Raw genomic sequence first — 26,741 nt, 5'->3', positions numbered from 1 at the left:
GGTCCTGCTGGCAGGCTTCCCAGAGATAGCTGGTTGGCCACTGTGAGAATAGGATGCTGGGCTAGATGGGACTTGGACCTAATTCAGCAAGGCTCTTCTTACGTTGCTGCTGCATTGGTTATACTTATGATGGTGTGTCACAGAATCAGTACACACCTAGAGCAACATGGAGAAAATTATCCAACCTCCATGGTGAGGAGTTCTGTACGCTCCTTTATGAACACAGACTACCATGGAGAGCATCTAATTTTAAAATTATTAGTGTGCTACTCTTGCAAGGTTCTCCCAGTTGTCTCTTATGCAGGTCAACACTTGTTAAGCTCTCACAGTGGTGCAACATCTGACGTTCAAAATCATTCATGAGAGGAAAACGTTATGTAGCTGTGGATCTTGGTAGTACTAGTAGCACCAACATTGCAAATAGCTCAGTGGAGAGCACCAGCTTTGCATGCAGCAAAAGATTCTAGGTTCAATTCCTGACATCTCCAGGTAGGGGTGGGAAAGTCCCCTGTCTGAAACTCCAGAGAACGGCTGCTGGTCAGTGTAGGCAATACTGAGCTAGATGGGCCGGTGGTCTGACTTAGTATAAAGCAGATTCCTTTATTTCTGCAGATTCTGGTTACTTTTCCACAGGCTTTTCTGCCTCTCAGCAGCACTTTGAAACACCAGCACCATTTTTTGTGTAAGAACTATATGAAGGCACAGCCAGGCTAAAGCTTATTCATTGTTTGGCCCTATGGTTGTAATGAGATGCGGACTGGTAGTGGCATGGAGGTCATAGTAAAACAGAGCCAAACCAAGTCCCGAATGTATTTTGAAATCAGCAGATGTTGACCTTGAGAGATAACTTTAAAAAAGAGAAATGAATAAACATACCTAATTGTTAGAAATAAATTATTACAAATTTATATAATTACACAATGCAGAATAAAGTAAGCATGACTGCCAAAAACCACTGACATGGTATGACTGCAACTTTTAAGCAATCTTATTTAAATCAGTTCATCATACATTTCTAAATATCAAGCAGGAACAGTTAATATTCTGCAGCTAGTCTTCCCTGGAGGCTGTGATCTCTGCTGCCTCTGGACTTTCCTGATAGCAGTACACAGCTCTTTTCCAGCTTTGCTTATTGAAAATATGTAAGTCCTGCTTGCCTTTTCTACCAAGAACTTAACAAGGCTAGCTAGCAAAATAAATGCAAATAGTAGAAAATTTAACAAAGACTTAAAATGGAGGATAAAGCAGCAGCAAAGTCAGATCCTTTTTAAAAAAGCTCCTTATATCCCTCCTTCCTGAAATGCTTAATCAAATAAAACAATTAGGTAACAAGGATAGTCTCCAGGAAGAGAGTTTCATTGACACAGAAAAGACCAGGGGTCAGCAACCTTTTTCAGCCGGGGGCTGGTCCACCGTCCCTCAGACCATGTGGTGGGCCAGACTATTTTTTTTTGGGGGGGGGGGGATGAACGGATTCCTATGCCCCACAAATAACCCTGAGATGCATTTTAAATAAAAGCACACATTCTACTCATGTAAAAACACGCTGATTCCCGGACTGTCCACAGGCTGGATTGAGAAGGCGGTTGGGCCGCCTGTGGCCCACGGACCTTAGGTTGCCTACCCCTGGAAAAGACCCTGCCTCTTATTTCTATCCATCTAATTTCTAGCTCACTAATTCAAGTATTAAAAAAACAAACACCTTTCCGGATATACAGTAGGGCTGTTCAGTGGATTAATAGAGGGTGAGTGGTGGGAAACTATTGAATCTGTTGCATCTGTTGAGACCCACTGATCTTAAGGTCATGTTTGGACCTGAACAATCTGTAACTCTGGAAGAAAAATGGCTCAGGATAGCGTACATGAATCTCCCTGATGCAGCCATGCAGTTCAATCCTGAGACTTCCGAATTTGATGAAGGCTCCCCTTGACAGGCTTTGTGATTAAAATAGTCACGACAGAAGATAAAAAGAAAGTAAGATAAAAAGGGAAGTGATCTAGTGTGCCCAGTTCATCTAATGGGGATGATAATAGGAATATATAGCTGACTATCCAGATGGCTTACTCATGCAAACCTTTACTTATTGAGTAGTCTACAAGTGTAGCAGAGTAGCATCGGACCTTCAACTCTTGTTTTGTTAACAGGAAAATCTGTAGCTCAAACTGCACATTGCAGCTGAGTTCCATGTTTGTTTCTTGATTTGTTTGGTAAGAGCCACATCAGTAATATATGAATTGGGATGGAGAAAGAGTGGGGCAGAGAGGCTGCTTAATCCTTATATTTTTAGGCAAGCATACCCCCCCAACTGCTTTTTCACCTGTGTATTGGGAAACGGGGGGTGGGGGGCCTGTAGGGGAGATATGGAATCTCTGTATTTCTTCTCCCATGGGTGAAAACAGCAAGGTATGGGGAGAATATGTCTGAGCTGGAAAAAACCTACCAGAGGGTATAGGGCGGTATATAAATTCAATAAATAAAAAGGATTAAAAGGATTCTCTCAGCTTGCCCTTGTGCTGCCCCAACTCACAGCTTACCCAGGCTGATTTTAGCTTTTGCAAAACCAACAACAAAGCTACCGAGGGACAAAAACATCACCCTAATGGTGTACCTTGAGCCATAAACCTAGGTATGGCCAGCTCTAGCAGACCACTTCTGCAAGCAGTTGTTCACCCAAGAAAACTGGCAAACGTGTTGTCTGAACTGGCTCTTAAAACCTGCTGAATAAAAAAAAAAGGGGGGTGCTTTTCCAGTGCTTACCCATTCATACCCCATTTGCCAACATGTAACATCCTGTTCTGTTTCACTTGGTTTGGTTGGTTTGCATCCCTTCAGAGACTCACGCCCAGTAGGTGTCTGAGAACTGGCTTTGTGGCTGGATGCTGACTGGGCCACAGAACCTAAACACTCACAGGAGCTTCTCTGAAAAGAGCTGCACACATTTCTTAGGAAAGCACAGTCGGGCCTTTTCAAGGTCTGCAGTCTCAGGCAGCTGTGGCTGCATCGGTTCATGTCAGGTCTACATTTCTGAGGTGATCTCACCCAACGTGTTGGTCAGGAATGTGCTTTTTTGTTGCTGTTTGCTTAAATGAAAGATTTGCGATCCAAGACCAGACAAATGGTTGGACTACGTACCCTCAAAAGTTCTGTCTTTGCCCAATGTTTGGATGGCTTGTGTCAAGGCTGCAGAAGCCAAGGTAGCTGCTAAGGTTCTATTTCAACTTCTGGCACATAAAATATTAGAGAGAAAAAGGAAGAACAGAGCTGAAGACCCCATGGCTTATCTAATAGGCTCTTTGAGTTTTCACACTGGGACCTGAAAGCAGTGAAAAAAAACTGGCCCTGCTTGGAAACTTAAGAAAGAGAGAGAGAGAGAGAGAGAGAGAGAGATCCTTTCTCTTCTGCCGGAATAGCTTCCTGCTTTTTATTTTTAGCAAGTTGGCGCTTGAATATCCCGGCTGCTAAAGAGGGGAGCATTTGAAAATGGGAGGCCTTGCAGCTGTACAATTCCCTGGCAATCTGAACTGGACTTTATACCCAGTATGAAGGGCCCTTTCTTTCCTAAGTTGAGAACTCTTCTGCATAAAGAACAGCTTTGGCTGCTACATCTGCTTTAACTTAAACTTTAAAAAGCACTGCAGCCACAGAAAAAAACTTGATTCATCATGGACTGGCTTTCTTCTTTTCTCTTTTAACAAAACAAAAAACGTATCCCTCTGTTAATGTCTAGCTTGACATCTCTGGACCTTTGGCACATTCATTCTAAGAGTGCTTTTTAAACTCTATTACTTTTTATTTACAGAGGCCCCTGCATAATTTTTGTGCAGAGGTAAATTGTGTTTGACTGGATCTTCCATGAAAGCCACTAGGGATGGAACTATGTGCAAAAAGGTGTTGTGACCAGAGAGGGAATGTGTTTCAAATTCCTATGGGTTAGTCTAACTTTTTTTTTTAATGGTCCCAAAGGCTCCCCACAGAAATATGTAAATATTTCAAACCCTTAGGCACCAGCAACAAATTTATTGACCCTGGGAAGGTTAGAGGCTGCAGAATAATTGCAGCCTGAGAATGACTTGTGTCTTGCATTCATAGAATCATAGAATTGCAGAGTTGGAAGAGTCCCAAGGGCCATCTAGCCCAACCCCCTTCAATGAAGGAACCACAGCTAGAGAATCCATGACAGATGGCCATCCAACCTCTGCTTAAAAATCTCCAAGGAAGGAGAGTCCACAACCTCCACTGTTGAACAGCTCTTACTGTCAGAAAGTTTTTCTTGATGTTTACTTGGAGTCTCCTTTCTTGGAGCTTGAAGCTGTTGGTTCAAGTCCTACCCTCCAGAGCAGGAGAAAACAAGCTTTCTCCCTCTTCTGTGTGATAGCCCTTGAGATATTTTAAGATGGCTATCATATCTACTCTCAGTCTCCTCTTTTCCAGGCTAAACATACCCAGCTCCTTCAACCGTTCCTCATAAGGCTTGGCTTCTAGACCCTTGATCATCTTAGTTGCCCTTCTCTGAACATGTTCTAGCTTGTCAGCATCTTTCTTAAATTGTGGTGCCCAGAACTGAACACAGTATTCTAGATGTGGTCTGACCAAGGTAGAATAGAGTGGTACTATTACTTCCCATGATCTGAACACTATACAGTGGTACCTCGGGTTAAGAACTTAATTCGTTCTGGAGGTCCCTTCTTAACCTGAAACTGTTCTTAACCTGAAGCACCACTTTAGCTAATGGGGCCTCCTGCTGCCGCCGCGCCGCCGGAGCACGATTTCTGTTCTCATCCTGAAGCAAAGTTCTTAACCCAAGGTACTATTTCTGGGATAGCGGAGTCTGTAACCTGAAGTGTCTGTAACCAGAAGTGTATGTAACCCGAGATACCACTGTACTTCTGTTGGTGCAGCCTAGAATAGCATTAGCCTTTTTTGTTCCTCCATCACACTGTTGACTCATGTTAAGCTTGTGGTCCACCAAGACCCCTAAATCCTTTTCACATGTACAGCAAGTAAGCCAGGTGTCCCCCATCCTATATTTTTGCATCTGGTTCTTTCGGCCTAAGTGCAGAACCTTACATTTGTCCCTATTGAAATTCATTTTGTTAGCTTGCACTCAGTTCTCCAATCTGTTAAGGTCATTTTGAATTCTGAATCTGCCCTCTGTGGCATTAGCTACCCCTCCCAGTTTGGTGTCATGAGCAAATTATCAAATTGAACAACAGCTGAACAACAATTGGCCTAGGACAGAACCCTGTGTGACCCTACTTGTCACTTTTTCCCAGGATGACGAAGAACCATTAATGAATACTCTTTGGGTTTGGTCAGTCAACCAACCAGCTACAAATCCACCTAACCTTGAACCTTGTTCAACCCATATTTTACCAGCTTCCTCATGAGAATATCATGAGGGACTTTGTCAAAAGCCTTAGTGAAATCAAGATACACTATGTCCACAGCATTTCCCTGATCCACCAATCTTTTAATTCCATCTAAAAAAGAAACAAGAAAAAAGAGATTGGTCTGGAACAACTTATTTTTGATAAACCCATGCTGGATCTTAGTAATTACAGCATCTTTTTCTAAGTGCTCACAGACATATCTGTCCTATGACCTTTCTTGGTATTGATGTCAAGCTCACTGGTCGTTACCTGGGTCTTCTTTTTCCCCTTATTTGAAGATAGGGACATTTGCCCGCCTGCAGTCTGCAGGGACCTCACCTGTTCTCTAATAATTCTCAAAGATCCTAGACAGAGGCTGTGAGATGACATTCGCAAGCTCCTTTAGCATCCTTGGATGCAGCTCATCAGGCCCTGGATATTTTAATTCCTTTGAAGTACCTAGGTGTTCCCTTACTCCTCTTTTCCTATAATGGGCTGCAGCTCCCATCATTTGTTCTGTTATCACCAGGTTGGACATCACTTTCCTTGTGAAAATAGTCATATTTCAGACCTCAGTAGAATTTAGCCAGGCTGAGCTTTAGCCTGATCTTTAAGCATGCTTGCCTTTGCATAATCAGTGTGGAGAGGATGTAGGAACTAATCTAACTCATCTTCTGAGAACTGGGGCTACCTTATCAGCAACATGTGTTTTTGTTTTGTACTGTGCAGACTTTTCTGTTTGGGAAGAAATGCTGCATCCCATGTCCTTTACAAGCTCTCATGTAAAGAATGTGTATCTGTCATGAATGTATATCTGTCACATTCTCATATTTGGCACCCTCCTGTGTGTGGAGGGTAGGTTGCTACCATTTTTTCTGTCACATGAAAGAGGGCTCATGGTTTTGTGGCCTTGTTGGAGCTGGACGGCAATTGGCCAAGTCTTGCCTGGCGACCTGTGGGTCCTTTTACTGCATTTTCTGTTTCTGACTTTGATCTCCATTCAGAGTTCAGATGCCTCCCACTGAAATTGAGTGGGTGGGGAGGGAGGAGGTATAGTTCAGTGATAGAGCACATCCTTGGCATGCAGGAGGCCCCAGGTTCAATCCCTGCTCAAGAAAAAGTACCAGATAGCATGGTGGCCTGAAAGACCTCTGCCTGAGACCCTGCCAGTCAGAGTAGAGAAAACTAGGCTGGATGGCCATATAACTGGTGCAAAGGTAACTTTCCATGTTCCAGTGCGAAGAGTAACCCCAGTAACTGCCGCTTTCCAGAGGTGTGAGGCAGAGGTAGAGGCTGTGCTGCCACTGCTGCTGCTGTTGCTGCTGGAGGCTGGTTCCCATGGTGCTGTTCAGCTGGGAGGTCATGCTCTGTCAATTTTGAGGCCTTGGAGGATATCTTTGCCGTGAAAAGCTCTGTAAATCCAGGATGAGGCTTGGGTTTCTCGAAAAGCGCTTTGACAGGCTCGTCAGGATGAGATTAATTGGGGAGTGGAGGGACGAGGTAGAGCGGAGAAACACAGGCCAGGAGTAGTGGGTTGCCTTTTGTGTCTGAGTGGCAGGTCCCAGGGGTCAGCCATAGGGATAGTTTAACGGGAATATCCAATTATAATAACAGATAAGCTTAGAGCTTTGGCAGTGCTATAACTCTCTTGAGCTGATCTTCAGCTGCTGGGTACACTGTAGGCACTGATCCTCTCCCCTTCATTACAGACTCTTTAGGTTATCCACTTAAGAGTTGTTTGTGTCGGGATTTAATCTGCAGTCATTTTAGGTCTTACAGTACAGCCTGGTGAAGCTGAAGTACTTGAGAGCCACAGAACTCTTGCATCCCAAATCCCAGGGACTTTGGAAATGAGATCTACGGTAATCAGTTGGGCATGGTTCTAGTTTGGATGAGTTAAGGTAGACGCACTAGGTTTGTTTATTCTAGGTGGCTGGGTCTCCGTCTCCTGGTTTAGTTAGGGGGAGCTGCCTGAAATAATCAGTGCCTTTAATTGCAACGCCCTGAGTTGAATTCCCCTCCAGCCACCTTCTTTCACCTCAGAATTCTAGGTCAGATGCTTCAGGAGCATGTTGCCTGCAGAGCAAGAGACCCCCTTGCCCTATTCTAAATCCATTTGTTCCTCGGGTGCTGTGATACTTCTTGGATTGTGGTTTAATTGCTCTTCTGCAGCACAGCCCCTTGGTTGGTGCTAATAGCATTGACTTTTTGGCTTTCATTGGCTTTCATTATTTTGCACATGTGTGATAGGACAAAGCTCCAAGGCATAGAAGACGGGCAGCAATTAGCAGATGACAGCTGCATCATGTAGAATGTCCTCCTTGAAGAATAGACTCTAGCAGCAGGAGACGTGGTGTGAATTAATGCCTACCAAACAGCGTTACAAATGCCCTAAAACAAGTTGTATGATTTCTGCAGTAGCATATCTTCTGCCTTCCCTGTACCCTTGCATCCCTTATCCCAATTTAATACTTGTAAATAAGAAGGAAGATCCACTTTGCCCTGGCTGGAGGCAGTCGTGGTATAATTTGTCCTTTGAATATAATAGCGTCTAATATTACGTTAGACATTCAGAGCACAGATGGTTGGGGATGAATAAGAGAGGAAGTCGTAAGGCTCTAGTCATAAGTCTCTGCATTTGTTGGACCATGCCAAGGTCTATCTAGCCATCATTCTGTCCCCAACAGTGAGTAGCCAAAGGCTTCTGTAGACTCTCAACCTCTGCTGTTGTTTGGCCTCAACATGTGCTACATTGGAAGTATACTGTTTGCTAGCTTCTGTTTATTTACTCCTTATATCATGCCTTTCCTTTGAGGAGCTCAAGGCAGTGTACTCCCACCTTCCATTTTATCTTCACAACCACCCTGTGAGGTAGGTTGGGCTGAGAGAGAGAGAGAGTGACTGGTCTGAGGTTTAGCAGTGGGGATCTGAACCCAGGGTTCTCTGGTCTGCTACTCTTAAGTGCTGCTGTTCTGTGTAGCTGCTGTGGCAAATAGCCACAGATCCAACTGTCTGGGTCATGGTTTCTGCCCTTGTGCTTTCGCTAAAGCAGATTTAGTATACTTGAAAAGTAATTCCTGTCTCCTTAGGATGTGGTATCACTTTTATGGTATCCATGTTGACAGACATCTGTCAACAGATGCCTGGTTGGCATTGGAATTTGCATGATGCATCAGTCTTTACATTTTGGCAAATATGTTCAACTTGTCCTTTTATTTTTATACCGCTAAGTCAGGTGAATTCGGAGAAGGCACTAATTCCCAGTCATCAAATTGGGACAAGAAAATAGGCATAAACAAAATATTAAGCCAGACAGCTACAGCCCTTGTTGCTGGCTGCATTGGGCAGGAAGCAAGTTTATGTAGGCTGAGAGAGAGTCATTGGCTCAAGATCAGCCAGAGACCTTCATGGTTAAGTGGGGGATTTGAGTCTGGGTCTCCCTAGACATGTCTGGCACTTTTAATCACTGTACCCCACTGGTTTCTCTTCCTCTTGTGTGTGGATGTTGTAGAGCCTGACTGCTCCCACCTTATTTTGTTTCACCCTTTCTTTCATTTCTTGGAAAAAGTCCTGCACTGTGCATTGAAGTCCCACTGCTCACCAGCATTTCAGAAGCCTGGTGCTTGACCCTGCCCAACCAAGTTGATCTTTTGGCCCTGCCCACTTGCCTTTTTACTGACCCACACATAACAGTGTGGTTGGCAGGTGGGTGTGGCTTGACCAAAATAGCCTGCTGGGCCTTATTTGGACCATGGACTGGAGGTTCCTCACCCCTGTTCTGCATTATGTACTACAGTGTGTTGTGTGTATCTAACCAGGATTGGGTGGGAAGGAGAGTTTAACCCTCCTGCACTGAGTGGTCCCAACAATAAAATCTGGCCCACTTCCATTTAAATTGAGAGGAAGGCTCCCAGTTGTTCCCGTTGAAGCTTCCCTCCTGGTATAAGTAGCAGCTTGGGGGAGGTTTTAATTTGGACTTTGGTAGGAGAAGGGTTAAAACTCCTAATCCTAATCCGCTCCTCAGTTGAAATGGACACCACTAGACACTCTTTCTTCTAAGGCTCCTAATCCTACTTAGTGCTGGTGGCAGATCTCCTTTCCAGTTTGTTGGGAGAATGAAGAGATATGCCTGCCCTTCCTGCTTTCTGCTTTCACCATGAGAATCCAGCTATCTCCATCCCTGTAGCTAGTTAAGGAAGGTAATACAGCTGCCTGCTACATATTTAAGTGCACATCTTGTTCACCCCTCATTCAGTCTTCTTCTGGCCATAACGGCAGCTGAATCATGGAGAACATTCTTTGAGTTTTAACCTCACAGACCTCACAGAGCTTCATGTGTTGTTTTGTCAGCATTCAGTAGTCCAGATTGGAGGGGGAAGAATTATGTGGAAACATTATTTTCGTTGCTTGCCCACTGTTTACCTCTTCCCTTGAAAACAGCGTATATGTTTTTCAACTCCAAAGACCACCATATCAACAACGCACCACAGAAGTGGACCTGTTTTCCAAATGTGGAGGCTTGGAAGGGATGAGCAGCCTTCTGAAAGCCACCCTTTAGTCAAACATATGCTGTGTTTGCACAGAGGAACTGTTCCATGTAGAAATAATGACATCAGATGTTCCCTTTGCAGTCACCACTTCAGAAGAGGCTATTCCGTGTGCCTCATCACCACTTGGAGAGTATAATTGAACAAAGCTGGGGGTCCAGATCACGTTAATGTTGCTATGTCAGGAGGGAAACTGATTAGCCCCCTGTATGCTCAGACAGCAATGGCAGAGACTGCAACCTTGACCTGGGAGAATGGGTGGGTGGGTGGGTTAACCTGTATAGTGTCCACACTCATATTGCCAGCATTGGGAATCCCAGCACTGCAAGCCATGGGTAAAGTTAGTCCTTCCTGTGTGAATGAATAGTGATTTGCACAGTGGTTGTGGTATTTTAAATCATTGTGACCCACTGTGGTACCTTGGGGAGAAGGGCTCAGTAAAAAAAAAAAAATCAGAATATAATTATTAATTAATTAATTAATAAGAAAAATAATAGCTATCCATTGAGTGTGTGATTAAGTTATGAACTGCGGACTTCCTGGCTCATAGTCTACATTCATAGACATATAATTAAACGAGGATGCTTCCAGTTTCTGTATGTTTGTGGTCAGGCTGATATGTGAAGTGAATTCAGAGTTACATGGTCATTAAATGGTGGACAAAAGCCCATTGTCAACTGAAAGGCAGAATGGGTAGGTTTGGGACACGTTAGAGCAGGGATGAGGAACCAGCTAGATATTATTAGACTACAATTCTCATTATCCCTGTCAATTGGCCCTGCTGGCTGGGACTGATAGGAGTTGGAGTCCAACACTGTATGAAAGGGGTGCAGGATACCCATCCCAGCACTAGAGTACCATAATGCTGGTTTAGCTGTCCTCCATTGTCAACTGTGGGGTTGAAGTCAGTGTTCAATCCAAAGTTTGAGTTTAAAATTCTCATGCATTGACTTGACAGATTTTGTATCTTGGTGACTTGGGGGGGCGGGGCAGGCGGATCACACTAGATGCTCTCTGTGGTTTGTTTCTGTGTTCCAATTAACCAATATTCAGATTTACCAACCAATGTACACACAATACATAGTCTGGCTTTAAACCTTCCACTTTGTTTTTATTTGGTGGTGCTTCCACACCAAAATTTAGCATGTAAATAAAAGAAAATGGATTGGGCTTCTAGGAGATGAATTATTATTCAGGGTAAATGGTCTTTTACAATTTGATTCGCGCCCTGACTCTTGGCTCCTGCTTTGCTCTAATGAATACCTCACATTTTAATCTGACACTTTCCTGAAGTGTTGTGAATATGGATGAGCCCTGTACCACGGTCAGAGTCAGCTTGCTTTTTAAGTGGCTAACTTTGAAATGATTCTTAATGACATGTCTTGAAGAACTAACCCCCCCTTTCTTTTTCCATTTGTTTGCCTCTATATAGCACCGAAGACATGTAGCCCCACAAAGTTTGCATGTAAAGATCAGATCACTTGCATATCCATGGGCTGGAGATGTGATGGAGAGAAGGATTGTCCAGATGGTTCTGATGAATCGCCAGATATATGTATGTATATTTCCTTAATTTTTCTCTTGTAATTATTTATATCTTGTATTGGTGATAAAAGACCACTTTCCCCATTTCATTTTCTCCCTGCATGCCATGACTCATCACATCCTTCTTACAGCCTTGAAAATGTTAACGCTAGCCTCTAAAGATGGAGGCAACGATATCATCCAGTTTTGGAATAGATAGACCATTTAGTATTCCTGCTACCATGTAGCCTCTGTGTGAGTGCAGCTTGCAACGTCTTGGGCATTTCTGAATATGTTAACAAAGGTTAGCTCACACTCACATTTGACTTTTCCACTCCCCCTAAACTTGGGCAACTTGGGTCCCACCTCAGAGAGGATTTCTGGGACCTATATGACACATCCACCTACATAATCCTGCATGTGGAAAGTCAGTATGTCAGGTAGAAAGGTTCTAGCTTACCATTCTCATGAGCATGCTAGCTTCTCAAGTGCAAGAGGTTTTGACATAAGAGAGCACTGAAGCATGCAATCCTTCATTTCCCTTCTGAAGTGGCATACTCCCATTTGATGTTTCCCCCCTGAAAGTTTGGTGTTCTTCCTTTTTGTGTTGAGACATGAGTATGAGAGCAAAGGCCTTTCTGGCAGTTTAGCATACCATGTTCCAGGTTATAAGTTTATACTGCAATAAATGCAGTTGCTGTACACTGGTTATTCAGCTAGTATTTCTCTGCAGCAGCAATTAATTTTCGGTTTATCGAAAATTGGATGGCAGAATTCTTGCCATTATTTCTGCTTAGCCTGTGATACTATCTCTGATCTGTCTCTCACCTGGCTGTCTGCTGAAGCAAGCTGCCTTATAACAGATCACATTATTTGTCCCTGCAAAAGTATTTTTGTCTATACTGGCAAATGGTACAGTAAGGTCTCAGGCAGAGAGTCTTTGTCTTCTTAACTGGAGCTGCCAGGGATTGAACCTGGGACTCAAGGCATGCATGCACTTTGCCACTGAGCTGTTGCCCCTCCCCAGTAACAGCCATTATCCTGAGAAGTGTCACTAGTGTTACAAAAACACTTTGGGCTTCCACTAAAATTCCTTCAATGTTTTGTTCGAGGAAGAACCCCAACACTTCCATTGAATTTTAGGTGAAATTTATGTGGCAACAAGAACAGGTTGATGGGCCCCAGAGCCAGGCCCTTTTCAGTGGTGCCCCCCCCATCAGAATTCCCTTCCTAGGGAACTCTGCCAAATGCCCTCTTTAGTTTTCTTTGGACAGAGCTTGAATAGGGTTTGTCTTGCTTTATTAGAGCCTTTTTCTGACTACGGTAATTTTATGTTGGTGAGTGTGTTGGAACTGGCATGTTTTAAAATGCATTGTGACTTCTTGTGGTTTTTATGCTTATTTTTGTAAGCAATCCTGTGAGCTCTTTGTCCTAAAAGGTAGGATGCTAATATCTAAAACAATCAAACAAATAAAATAATTATGTGTGCATTGCAACATAGCTAGAGGTATTGCTTTTGATACAAGTTTCTTTCCTTCTTTTTCATTTCATTTCATTACTATACCACTTTATATTTTTAAGAAAAATCTCAAAGCGCTTTACAGAATATTAAAACATCAATAAAACAAAGCAACATAATTAACAGAAAACTAAAATATTGTCTTAAAGATTTCAGAATAAAACATTACAAAGGAGGTCAACTGCAGAATAGATATTTAACACAAACAAAGTTAACAAAATACTTAAACATTTCAAATAAATACATTGCTAAGTGAATGTTGGGGAAGGGCAGTAGCTCAGTGGTCGAACACCTGCTTTTCATGCAGAAGGCCCCAGGTTCAATTCCTGGTGTCTCCAGGTGGAGCTGAGAGAGATTCCTGCCTTAAACCCTGGAGAGCCGCTGCTAGTCAGCGTAGACAGTACTGACCCATATGGACCCTGTGGTCTGACTTGGATAAGGCAACTTCCATAAGTGGAGTGGACTAGATGTTGGTTTGAGCATTCAGGAAAGGGGCCGGTTAGGTAAGCCAAACTTGGCACACGCTCATATCTTCATGGCCTTTTTTGTGCATTGCAAAAAACCATGGATGAGTTTTCTAACTGACTATATATGAATGCAACATTGGTGGCGAGCCCCCGTTTGTTTGGACAAGACATGAATGTATAGTTCACACAAACAACTTTAGTTTTTAAACCCGATATGAATAAATGATCACTGCCGAAACCTGCTCTGTTTATGCAAAACTAACCCTAAACCACTCTTACTAGAAAAACCATTTGCCATGCAAGCCTTCCCATATCTGCGGAAGGTACAGCAGGAAATTCTGAGAGTTATTTGGGCAGCAGCAATGCACACCAGCAGGACCAATGTAGAAATTGGACTGTTTTTCTTCTAAGCAAGCATTTTGTTCCCTTAAAAAAATTAAAATGGAGGGGTGTTGCACAGTATTTAACCAAAATCACATTTGGTTAATGTTATCATTAATCAGATATGACAGAAAAGGTTTGTTACAAAGCTGAATAGATTGCATCAGATAATGTACTTTCTGTTGCTAATGAATTAAAGTGAAGGCAAAGCTGACTGTTGAAATGGATGACAGTTGTGATTAGTCACCAATTCCACACCTACACTTACCCAGTTTTCAGAAAGCCTAGATAGTTAGCAGCAGTCATTTTGCTTTTAGATTTCTCTACTGTCTGTCATCTTTTATCCCAGTATTATTTATCTGGAAAATGACAGAAATGTTTTTTTGTGCTGAGCTCCTTGTAAAAAACAAAACAAAACACCCACCCACCCTAAGTTGCAGCCCCCCACACATTTACTCCTGAAGGGTACTAGTGCATTCAGCAGGGTAGCCCCAAGATCAGAAAGAAGGCTATAAATTTTTGGCATGGTTACTTGACACTGAGAAATATTAAGTGTAATAGAAACAGTAAAAGAAGAAGAAGATTCAAGTTGATGCTAGAGCACTGAAATTCAGGATCTGTCTGCTATTGTAGTGGCTGGGAAGGAGTTTTTCCCAGGCCAGATTGACTAGTGAGTCTGCAGTGGGGGGGGGGGGGGAGAGACTTCCCTTCAAGTGGGTGACTTCATTTGTTGTGTGGGGATGTGCACAAATTAATAGCTTTTAAGAGACTTGAAGGCAATATGGTAGACATGTCATGGCATAAACATTCCATTTTGTATGTCTCAGCACTGTCTCTAGATATTTTTTAATGGGTTGCTGGAAAAGCTGGATGAAACTCAAAGAAGGAGGGCTAGGCTGTTGGAATGGTTTCACACACAGTTTGCTTCTACTGTTAAGAGTAGTCACATGAGTTTTCTGGAAAATTCTGAATTGGAAAATTTTTCTGTGCAAATTGGTAATCTGCATAGGGTAAGATGCCTCAGAAAGTTTTCAGTTTGCATTGAAGAATGATCTGATTTAGCATATTTACTGTACATACATTTAGTAAACAACCCTAAAAACATAAAACATTTTTCTTGCAGTCAGAAGACTTTCATTGTTACTAATGAACTTATAAGAGGGAAATTTGCTCATATATGCCTTTTTTAAAAAAAGAAAAAGATGAGGGAGTGCAAAGTAGGAGTGAAATTAACTCAGAACCAATCTTGTCAAGTTTCTCCACACTTGGACATTAACTATTGAAAGCAATTTGAATTAGGACACTTGAGTTAAAACAGATTTTTCCCATGTGGGAACCTCCCCAACTCCTTTATGTTGTACATTTTTCAAGGTACCAAAGCCAAGTGGGAGTAATGTGAATGCAGAATGTGTTTCCATTACTGCAGCATCTTCTTTTTGCTTCTGGTATGTTGTGTGAGCTAATTTGCAAAGGTACCTTTTGGGATTATCCAACTTTGTGGCAGGGAAAGTAGGGGTTGTGTTGATTCTTTCTGTGTATCTGGACCAACTATGTGTTAACAAATTGCTTTGAATTTGTTAAAGTCCTATACTGTATTCAAATGGCGTGTTCTGAAGCAGGAACTGGCCACCTTTCGGATTCTGAGTGCTGTGGGTGCCAGTCACAAAATGACTGCCCTGGAGGGGCACGGCACAACACAAAGTTAGAGAGTACAGTCGCTGCTGCCCCCGCCCCCAACAAGACAATCTCAAGCTTACCATGAGAAGTCAACTCTGACCTGCTCTACCAGATTGCAGAGGTGCAACTTTTAAAGGCACAAGAATCCTGTTTCCTCCAATGTCAACCCTAAGCCAAATATTAGAGTTATGAGTTTGAGCCCTGCCTTGCGGAAAAGATTCCTGCATTGCAGGGAGTTGGACTAGATGACCCCTGTGGTCCCTTCCAACTCTACAGTTCTGTGATTCTATGATCTTGTACCCACTTAAGTGGGGCAAGCCTCACTAAACACAATAGATTTGCTTCTGTGTAGACATGTATACCATTGCACTGCAAGTTAATTATACAGTGAATTCTTAATGGTTTCCTGGGTTTCCATATTAATTGTGTAGTGGAATTCACAGGAAAAAAAATCTACGGAGTACCAGATCACAACTGAACCCACCACAGGAAAGATCACAGCTTTGACTTCACTCATTGGCTAAATACACTGACAGCAACTGGCAGACTGGTTCGTTTAACAGAAATCACTTACAAGGATCCCTCTACATTTTGTTTCCTAACTTTCTAAGGGGGGTAGATACTTTTAAAAATTAAAATGGAAGCTCAGAGCCTCGGCCCCCTGCCAAGGGGCATCATTGAAGTTCTCCATGGGTGCCATGTCCCCTGTGGGTGCTATGTTGGCCATTCCTGCTCTGAAGGATTCATTGCTGATGTAGACCTTGGTAGGGTTGCCATATCTTGAAGAGCAAAAACGAGGACAACCTGAGCCACCTGCGCCCGAGTCAAAAGAAAAAAAACAAGTTAACAAATAAATCCTCCCAAACCCTGAAAATTTACTTTAAAATGTAAAAATCTTCCCGGATGGGCATGTTGGCTCCCCAAAAGAGGATGTGTCTGGGATTTCCCAGACATATGGCAACCCAAACCTTGGGCTTCCTGGTGCCTTCCAGCTGAACATAGTAAGCTAGGAGGTACTGAGAACTCAATTTGCCAAATTTCCCAGACGTAATTTGAGCATGTTTGAAAGAAACTGGCAGTGTTTAGGTCTTAGAAATGAGGGCTGTGCTACGACTGCAAGGGTTGTACATCAGCTGTCCTGCCTCAGTCCCTTTTTGGGAAATGAGAGGTGACTAGTGTCACAAGGATAGTCTGGCAGTAGGAGGAGCTAATCCCACCTGAGGCAATTTACATCCTGGGCCTGAAATTTGGGGAAATTCAGGCCCAGTTCCCATTTCTCAGAATATGCGGATCTGTTAGTGAACTCCCTTTTTCACAAAGTGCCTGTCTGTGAATGTTGAAGCATCATCTGCCAAATAGCCAACTTCTTCCTGAATCATTAAATAAGTTTGTAGGCTATGGCAGAAAGTATTTGTGACCTAGATACAAATCCTACCTTGGCCATGCAAGTAGCTTTAACGTTGAAAACATGTATGATTTTCTTCTTGTTTGTACAATAGAGCAAACTTTTTTCTTTTTCTTTTTTGCAGGCTTAGTTAAGTAAGAATGTATTCAGCCTTTGTGATTCCAGGAACATTAAAATGAATTAAAACCACATTCCCTCTCCACATTCATTCAATTATTTATTATTCGTTCTTCTTCTGTTTGGTGGTTGTGTGGTGAATTCACTGGAAATTAATACTTTTTGGAGAGGCTGGCTGCAGTATCTGATCTTATAAATATTGGGGTTGTATATTAATTTCAGTGGATTTCCTAACTAACTAACTTTGAAGACAACCCATTCTCACCATTGGGTTGAGATGCTTATAATTGTATCATTAGGCGATTTCAAAACATGAGTTAAAACTGGGCCAGAAGATGGCAAGTAGTGACAGTCATGCATAATATTACAATTCCTGGTTTTGCAATTCATCAATAATAAATAAAACTATATTAAGAGATGTTTGCCTGGTCACTGTTAATAATGTCACTATTATGTTAGACATTCTCCCACCATGTTTGTTGTCAGCCTATCCTGACCAAACTAAGCCCCCTAAAGCAAAATATACACCAGGAGGCTTAGTCTGGTCAGAATCGAGTCTATACTTCCAGAGTTAATACTAAATACATTACTTCTAATAAATGAGCCACCATAGCCTGTAGAGATTTTTGTGAAAATTTGTGTACTGGACTTTTTAGACTCATCTACCCTTGTATTATCTGAAACCAAAGGGCACATTGGTTTGCCAGATGTGAAAAATATTGGCATTATTTTCAGCTCTCTTTCCCCACTATATGTCCAAACCAGGCACCATGGTTTGTTTCACTCTCAACAAACCATGATCTGTAGCCAAGGTGTATTCTTGGCTTACTGATTTGTAGTTTGTTGGAGTGAAACAAATTATTATCCCTAGTTCTGATGTTTCTGTTTTAACTATCTGTGCTTTTATCTCCTATTTTATCTTGTGAACCACCCTGTTATCTTTTGATGAAAGACAGTATGCAAATGTCATAAATAAAATAAATAAATAAATAAATAAACAGAATGATGGAATGCTGAGTTGGGGATGGGGGTTGGTTTGCTCTGAACGTTAGTTGGAGGAGAAAAATATCTCAGCTAGGTGTGTTCACAATAAAGCGATAAGTATGGTTTACCATCATGTGGGAAGTGAGCCAGTATCTCAAAAAGCCACCTATGCTGATTTAAGCCAATTAATTTACTATACTGAGATCTATGGGTATACAGTGGTGTACAAATGTAATCAATCAATCAATCAATACATAATCTCTGGACCAGTAATCTTAGGCTGGATTCCAGTTAAGTCTTTCTGGTGCAAACCAGGGAGACGGTGTGCTCTGTGAGTGCCCAGCATCCATTCCATTATGATTGCACAGTTAGCACTTTTCTTTGGGCCCAGTGATTCATTTCCTGACAGCAGAGCCTTTGCTTTGGTTTCTGTGTGCAGATTTGTTCTAGAAGAATGAATGAGAAAAGCCTGATGGATCAGTCTCTGCAGTTGTTTCCTCATGTGCGAAGCCCCCTCACCCTTACCTTACCCCCTTTTTGAAGGAGACAAGAGCAAACGCCCTAGATGATATTTACAAGTATAACACAACAGCTGTGAGGAAGCCGTCAAGGAGAAATCATCTAGGACTGAATATTGTGGCAGTATGTTTGATAAGGAGTCAGTCAGTTTCTCTCATTCTTGTCTATTCTCCAGTACCCTGGGTAGACATTTTCCCCAGGCCTGCTACTTGAAAACCTTAAAAGGAGATGCTAGGGATTGAAACCAGACACTTCCATATGCAGAAATATACATCACTGAACCATGATTCGCTCTGAAAACATTCAACAAAGCTATGTTTCTCCCCAAACCCCATATGCTACCTTATCCAGCTTTCCCCAAATTTAGCTCCCCAGATTTATTTAATTCTTTAATGGTACTGCATGATTGCAACAAAACCTCTAAGCAAGTTACAATCAGTTTTAAAATTATAAATAAAAACAGTTAAAAGCAATTAATTATAAACATTTTTAAAAAGAAATTGAAAGAAGCAATAAACTCAAAAGAGATGATAGCACACCTGTGTCTGGATAGGCTTTCCTCAACAAAAATGTTGTAACCAAGTGCTGAAAAGGATACAGTGAAAATGCCTGCATCCTGATGTCAATAGGCAGGGAGTTCCAAAGTGTTGGAACAAGTATTGTGGGGCTTCTGTTCTGCGGAATGGACACTGTTACAAAGTGGTCAAGCAGGCACATACTGGACAAGGTGATCCCTCAAGTAAAATGGTCTCAAGCAGTTTAAGGCTTTATATACAGCAAATGGGTAACCAGTGCAGATCTTTGAACAGAGGTGTTATATGTAGACACGGTCTTGCTCTGCTCAGCATCTTGTGTTGCAGCATTCTGCACTAACTGCAGTTGCTGGATCATTTAATGTTGCTGTTATTTATTCATTGTAGATGTTGGGTTGTGTTTGTGTGTGTGTGTGATTGCAGATGTTGGACTGCAACTCTCATTATTCCTGTCTATTGGCCACACACCTGGGGATGATCATGGGGCTGGAACAACTCCTCTGTGAGGAATGTTCACAGCATCTGGGGCTTTTTAGCTTAGAAAAACTGTGAGGAAGAGGAGAGACACAGTGGAAGAACATAAAATGTGCATGCTGTGAGTCAGGGAGGAGGCTGTCTTGCATAATACTGGAACCAGTGTCGTCTAATGAAGCTGATTGTTCGATTAATGTCTTACTTCACACAGCACGTAGTTACTCTATGAAATCCCACCCCCCATTACAAGATATAATGAGGGCTGCCAAACTGGGCAGCTTTGAAGAGAGAGTAGAGAAATTCATGTAGGATCAGGCTATCAGAGGCTGCTGGTTATGATGGCTATACATTACCTCCAAGGTCAGAGTCGGCTGGGGAGCAGTGATTGAGGTCATGGCCTGCTTATGGGCTTTCCATAGGTGCATCTGGTTGGCCACTGGGAGAAACAAAAGGATGTTGGACTAGGTGGGCCTCAGATCTAGTCAGGCTCTTGTTATGTTCTTAGTTGTGCTTAGAGGCAAGTATCCCAGAATAAATGACCGTAAAGCCTTTTCTCATAAATTGCTCTAGAGCAATTGATTTCAGATTACGATAAGAGAGGAGATTCTTCCGGGATGTTTGCCAGTTCTCTGTAAACAATATTTCAGAGAGGGTGATCATTGCAAGAGAAGGCTAGGCCCCAGTTATTTGTGGTTTTGAGGAATGAGAGGCTTATTGTAGCAAGGCTTTGGCAAATTGCGACTGATCTCCATTTCCCTCTAAAATTTGGAGTGGGAGCTAGTGTGGATATGGCACTTTCAGAGATTTTCCTGCTGTGGAATATCACAGCATCTGCTTCTGGGATTTGGTGGGGAGGAATGCCTTTTGCAATTTCTAATAATAAAACTAGCAGTGTAATCTTTGGTGAGTTCCCACTTTAAGTATTACATGTGAAGTGCTTTGAAATGTTGGCTAAGATTCTGCATGTATGGCCTTGGGAACGGTCTACTCCTTCATTTGATAAATGAGGAGTATATCAGCTCCTGGTAAAAAACAACAACATGGCCTGTAAGGCCTCTTTGATAGGTCTTTCCTCATCTTTTCTTCCCCACCTGGAGTATGATATTGCCCTCAAAACTGTGAAACAGAGGTTATGGGATATTGCCTTTAGTGATTTACGATCTCGCTCACATGTGACCTGTGGCCCATCTGTGTCATGAATCCAATATCAGCAGGGTTTTTTGTTATCTCCCTACTTTAAGAATTTGACCGTATTTACCAAGATTCTTGGGGGGAAGCCATGCCTGTTAAAGTGGTACACAAATGCTTTAAGTGATATGCTTTCGAACTGCTAGGTTGGCAGGAGCTGGGACCAAGCAACGGGTGCTCACCCCATTGCAAGGATTCGAACCGCCAACCTTCTGATCGGCAGGCCCAAGAGGCTCAGTGGTTTAGACCACAGCGCCACTCGTGTCCCTAGACAGGTTAGACAGCATCTAATCAATCCTAAACAACCTGGAATTGCTGACTCTTTTCTTGTCAGGGTTCTCCTTGAGGATAAGATTGATACTATTAAACTGGCTGTAACAAAATTCCTCTCGGAGGCAGTAAAAATCAGAAATCAGTATGTAAAGGCTAAAGCTGCTTTGTTGGCTAGCAAGGTCAATCTTACATCTTAACAACTGTTGATATATACAATTGTTGTACTGTGTATTGTGGGTCTATAGACCGCAATAAAGCTTTGTGTGTGTATTACACCACTCCCGTGAGTAGACCACTAAGCTGAGCTACTACTAGGGTGAGATAGCTGCACTAATATTCACACTGTTTTGCAAAATGAAAGCTTCTGCAAAACTGGAATTCCGTAGGAGTTTATGCCCTGTGGACATGCAAAGTGCTATGGAACATGCAGGCTGTCTGGGAGAATATGGCTCTGTTCCCTCTCCACCTTAATTTTGATAGGTCAGGAAACCCCCCACGTTTTCATATTTATAGTGATTTTTCTTAAGTGCTCAGGGTATATTTACAACAACCCTTGATGCAGGCCAGTTCATTCTCTTGGCCACTGTACTTCTCTACCTCTAAGGTCAAAACTGCACCTTGCTTACCACCACACCAATCTTGATTCTCAACACATTGTATTTTCGTTACCATCATTTCTCCCACCACTGCTTTATAGATCTAGGGTGCTCTACATTCAGTTCCTGAAGCCCAGGCAGATTATTGCATTTTCCAAAGCATTAATATGATTCTGAAAATATGTATTATTAAAACAGGTAACAGAGAAATTTGAAATTCCACACTCCATCCCTGTCTTTATTTGAATTGATGCACTTACAAATCCTTATTGCAAGCTTTCAAGTTTATTGATAGTCCTTATCCTTAAACATAAAAGCAGCCTAGCAAAATGGTATCCTCATTCCTTCCTAAGATGCCATGCTGCTACCGCAGGTTAGCTGGTTCCTTACATCTGTTTTTTTCCTCTGAGAGCTTGAAGTAACAATTTTGTGAGTTTATACGCAGCATAGGCTTTTGGTGTAGCTCAGCAGAGATTGATTACATGTGCAATGATTCCAGTGTAATAATCAAATAAATTAAAAAATTGTCCAGTAGCACCTTAGAGACCAACCATGTTAGTTCTGGGTATAAGCTTTCGTGTGCATGCACACTTCTTCAGACAACAGAAAGCTTATACCCAGAACAAACTTAGTTGGTCTCTAAGGTGCTACTGGGACAATTTTTTAATTTTTTTATTTCGACTGCACCAGACCAACACAGCTACCTACCTGAATGTAATAATCATCACAGAACTTCTTGTCTACTACACATTACCCTATTAGACCCTGTTGGACACAGTTGCCTAAGTTTTTAGAGAGCTGGATTCAAAACCTATTTAGATCAACTGGATGGACTGGGGTAACCATGGTTCCCTCAGATGTTATTGGACTACAACTCTCAACATTGCTGACCATTGGCCATGCTGGCGAGGGCTGATGGGAGGGAGTTGAAGTCCAACACCATTGCTCTGACTTAAGGTGCCTTTATAAGTAACAATAACCTGAAAGAACATAGTTGTCTTTTAAAATAACAAGAATAATAACTGAATGCACATTCGTCAGCCAGCATAGATTTTAGACAGATTAATTTATTACATAAAAACCAAAGCAAAAAGACAAAGGCCAAAATAGTTTCCAACTGGAACCCATTTTTTGAATACTGCGAATACAGTTCAATTCATTGTTTTGAACTTGAACATAAGTTGACTTAAAATCAGGATAAAATATGTATGTTGTAGTTGTGCAATGATTTTTTTTTGTTATTTATGTTATAAAGTGTGATTTAAAAACAAAGATGCAAAGAATTGACAGGTGTAGGTACCATGAAATGTGATTTAATTTGATAAATTGGTCTCTGCGTAAGTTGGTTTGTAGTGCTTTTCACCCACTTGCAAATATGGTTGGCACTTCCAAAACATCTTCCTTTACAAGTTTTAAGCCTATGTAAGAAAGCATTTGCAAAAAAGGCAGAAGAGTAAACTAAATTCCTCCTGTAATCACCAACAGAACTGTTGTCTCTTGTACTGGGACTTCTCGAGATTGGCTGAGGACTCCTGCAAAAGCAAGTCCTTGAACCCCAGATTTCATAGTGCTGTTTTCTCCCTTTGCCTGGAAGATAAGGAAGCCTTGAGGTTGGTGCCATAGTGGCGTGAGAAAGGGCCAGCTAACAGCCCCCAGAGACAGAGACCTTCTGCAGTCCCATGCTTGTGCTGACAGGCGAGATTTGGCTCAGGCAGTATTTGGAGATAAAGGGAATGGGAGGTGGGGTTTGTGGGGTTGCCACTGTTAATACCCCTGTATGTTAGGCTTAGGGAAGTAATGCTGGCAAATATTTGCATGCGAACACCAGGGAATCCCAATCGTACTCCGTGTTCCGGAGCCCTTGGACTTCAGAAGGGGGGAAAAAAGTATTTAAATCAGGCATTAATACTTAATACTTAAGACAGGTCTGGGACAATCCTGATAGTCACGAAGCCACAGTTTTTCCTGTGACATTTCTGGTCATGACTAGACTGGTGTAAGATCCCATACAAGCATAACCACTGTTGAGATGGACAGAAAAAGATGGGAAAAGACATGTAAGCAATGTACAAATAAATGAATTTCAGTGAAATGGTATTCCATTTTTGCTATTCTCTGTCCCCACCCTGCCCCAAAGTGATTGCTTGGAATGAATTTAATAATAGGCTGTAGCTTAGAGGTACAGCATCTGCCTTCTGTTCAGAAGGCCCCAGATTCAATTCTTGGCAACTCCCACTATTACTGGATATGCCCCTTGCCTGAAACTCTGGAGAGCTGCTGCCAGTCAGTGTGGGCAAAGCTGACCTAGATGAACCAATAGCCTGAGCCTGGATAAAGCAGCTTTCTATGTTTTGGCAAGAGGGGCAATAGACTGGTGAGGGAACTTCTCTGTTTGGTCTAGCTGATCACTGAGGAGATATGAGTGTTCACTCTTTGGTGGCAGGCTGCTATAGGAAGATACATACAGAGGCTTGTTTGATTGTTCGTAAGCATGCATGGTAAGCAGCTCAGAAGGGGTACTGGATAAGGCCACAAGAGGCATTGGGGCCAACTCATTTGTTCTGAGCCACAGTTGCCTATGAGGAGCCAGTGTGTTTTGCAAAAGAGAAGACCAGCATGCTGTTGCAGTTCTGTGCCCCTTCCCCAATTTGAGGTTATCTACACTGGAGGTTGCTGGAGCACCAGAATGGTTAGGCACCCTGTAGAGTCCCAGTCAGCAATTAATTTTAAGCAGGGGTCATACATGGAATTGAAGTGTCAGCCACATGAGCTCTGTTCAATAAATTGTTCATTGGTTTAACTGAAACAAAGGCTTTGGCGGAGTGCTTTTTTCATATTTCAGCTTGGTTTCTCACCCCAGGACACAGATGGCTCTTTAACCCTGTTTTTCAAGGGGGAAGAGCTCTTGTGGCTCTGCAGCCATCGCAGTTGCTTCCTGGGCTTGTGGAAAGGGTGAGGGGCTCAGGTGTATAAGGAAAGAATTCTGAGGTTTAGAAATGGACAGCCTGCTCCAAGCTCTGGCTCTCCAGGTGGCCATTGTGTCAGGGTTAATGCTAGTGCAGGTGTCACAGTTTTATGTCCACCCAGTAGCAAAGGACAAAGGACACGATACATCTGCAGAAATGAGAGATCGCACAGCAACACCAGCAGTGTTAGGTTGGGACTTTTTAGTTTGTGAGGAAAGGAAGTGAGCATTGGTGGCAGGGAATAATATTTTTTTTCTCCTCCTCTTTCAAGATTCCTGAATTGCAGGGGGTTGGACTAGATGACCCTCGTGGTCCCTTCCAGCTCTACAATTCTATGATTCTAAGTACTAGAACTCAGGCTTAACCAGTGAGGCAGACAGGCGGCATAGTCAGGACAGACAAAAGTGCTTACTGTTGTTTGTAGTTTAAATCCTACTTGCAAGTTCAGGTAATCTGAAAAAGGCTTCCATTTTCCCATAAAACAATCGTCATTAGGTTTTCTTATTTTGGCTGTTAACTTTGCTAATTCCACGTAGTCCAACGCTTTTCTTATCCAGTCTGCTTTGGTGGGAACTTCTTCTTTCTTCCATTCTTGTACATAGAGAATCCTAGCTGTTGTTACAAACATAATCAGTTTACTCATCTGTTTTGGAACTGTTGACCCTATATTCCCTAAGAGAAAAGTTCCAGGGTTGTTTTTTGTTTTTTTGTATAATCACTTTAAATGTCTTTTTTATCTCATCATATATCATTTCCCAAAGTACCCTCGCTTTGTTACAAGTCCACCACATATGAAAAAAGATCAATCTACTTGTTCACACTTCCAGCAATTATTAGGAACCACCTTACACATTTTAGACAATTTGTTAGGTGTTAGATACCATATATGCATCATTTTCATATACCGTAGTTTTCTTCTAAGTAAATTTCCCATGATAGCAAGCAAACAGTCCCCTGATCTGATCGGGGTCCCATGTAGCTGGTTTACCCTCAAAATTAAAGTGGTCAGTTCAAGCACATCTTAAACTGGTGCCCTCCAGATGTTGTTGGCCTACAACTCCCATCTTTCTTCTTTTTTGGTGATCACTCGTAGCCGAGTAAGGTTGTCTTCCATGAACACGGTCTTAACCGTGAGTCCATAACTGACTGTGGAGGTCAACTCTGGAGCCACACATACTTTAACAGTGGGGACATAGGTTTCCGGACAGGAGTTGATCATGATGAGGGTTTGCCAAACGTGCCTTCTTCTTAGCTCGTTTCTCCTTTTCGCCCTGAGTTTGTGCTTCTTCAAAGTCCATGACACCTTTGGAGTGCTCACAAGCCAGTGTTTTCCAGTTATCAGTGCTTATACATTTTTTAAGATTTGCATTGAGAGCGTCTTTAAACCTCTTTCATTGTCTGCCGGTATTTCACTTTCCATTCTTAAGTTGGGAATAGAGTAGTTGTTTTGGAGGACGAAGGCATCTGAACAAAATGACCAGTCCAACCAAGTTGATGTTGAAGAATCATTACTTTGACACTGGTGAGCTTTGCTTCTTCCAGTACACTGACATTTGTTCACCTGTCTTCCCAAGTGATGTGTGCAAATTTTTTTTGAGACACTGTTGATGGAATATTTCGAGGAGTTGGAGATGGTGTTTATAAATGGTCTATGTTTCATAAGCGTGCAGTAAAGTTGGTAGTACAATAGCTTTATTAACGAGCATTTTGGTTTCCCGGTGAACATCCCAGTCCTCAAACACTCTGTGCTTCAATCGGGAGAAAGCTGCACGCACATAGCTCAGGCGATGCTGGATTTCAGCATCAGTATCAGCCCTTGTGGAAAGAGAACTGCCCAGGTAGGAAAGGTGATTGACATTTTCCAACTCCCATCATCTGTTGCCATTGGCCACACTGGCATCTGGATAGCACCAGGTTGGGGAGGCTGCAATAAACCATCACATGGAGTTAATGGCTCTGACTTAAGTGTCACTTAATGGAAATGTTTTGTGATATCAAATCTATAACCACCACAGGCAAACTGTTGTAAACAGAATGGAGTCTTCGGCTTCTTCTTGCCCCTTGAATATCATAGCTGGTTAGAGTCTCCCAGCTCTTGGTCCAGGCTTTCTTATCTTCTCAGTTGTGACCTTCCCAGTTTTATTTGTCTTTGGGTTCCAGCCAAATCAATTAAAGGACATATATTTATGGGCAAAAGAACA

At 42.3% G+C, this 26,741-nt stretch overlaps 1 protein-coding gene and 1 long non-coding RNA gene across 7 annotated transcripts in view; both read left to right on the top strand.

Moving 5' to 3' along the window:
• The window catches only part of LRP1 (LDL receptor related protein 1), a 306,533-nt gene that overhangs the window by 71,549 nt on the left and 208,243 nt on the right, over positions 1 to 26,741 (top strand). For all 6 annotated transcript variants that reach the window (XM_083428173.1, XM_083428171.1, XM_083428172.1 and 3 more), the window contains one exon: positions 11,350 to 11,472. In XM_083428173.1, the coding sequence (XP_083284299.1) occupies positions 11,350 to 11,472 (123 nt within the window). The remainder of the gene's footprint in view (positions 1 to 11,349; positions 11,473 to 26,741) is intronic.
• Positions 11,486 to 22,587, top strand: LOC310671958. Its single transcript, XR_014508318.1, has 2 exons — positions 11,486 to 21,682; positions 22,219 to 22,587. It is a non-coding gene; the product is annotated as an uncharacterized lncRNA (long non-coding RNA).

Source organism: Podarcis tiliguerta (genome assembly GCF_965153285.1).
Source record: "Podarcis tiliguerta genome assembly, chromosome: 2".
Taxonomy (NCBI): domain Eukaryota; kingdom Metazoa; phylum Chordata; class Lepidosauria; order Squamata; family Lacertidae; genus Podarcis; species Podarcis tiliguerta.
Note: the sequence above shows the minus strand (reverse complement) of the source record. Positions and strands in the feature narration are given on the sequence as shown.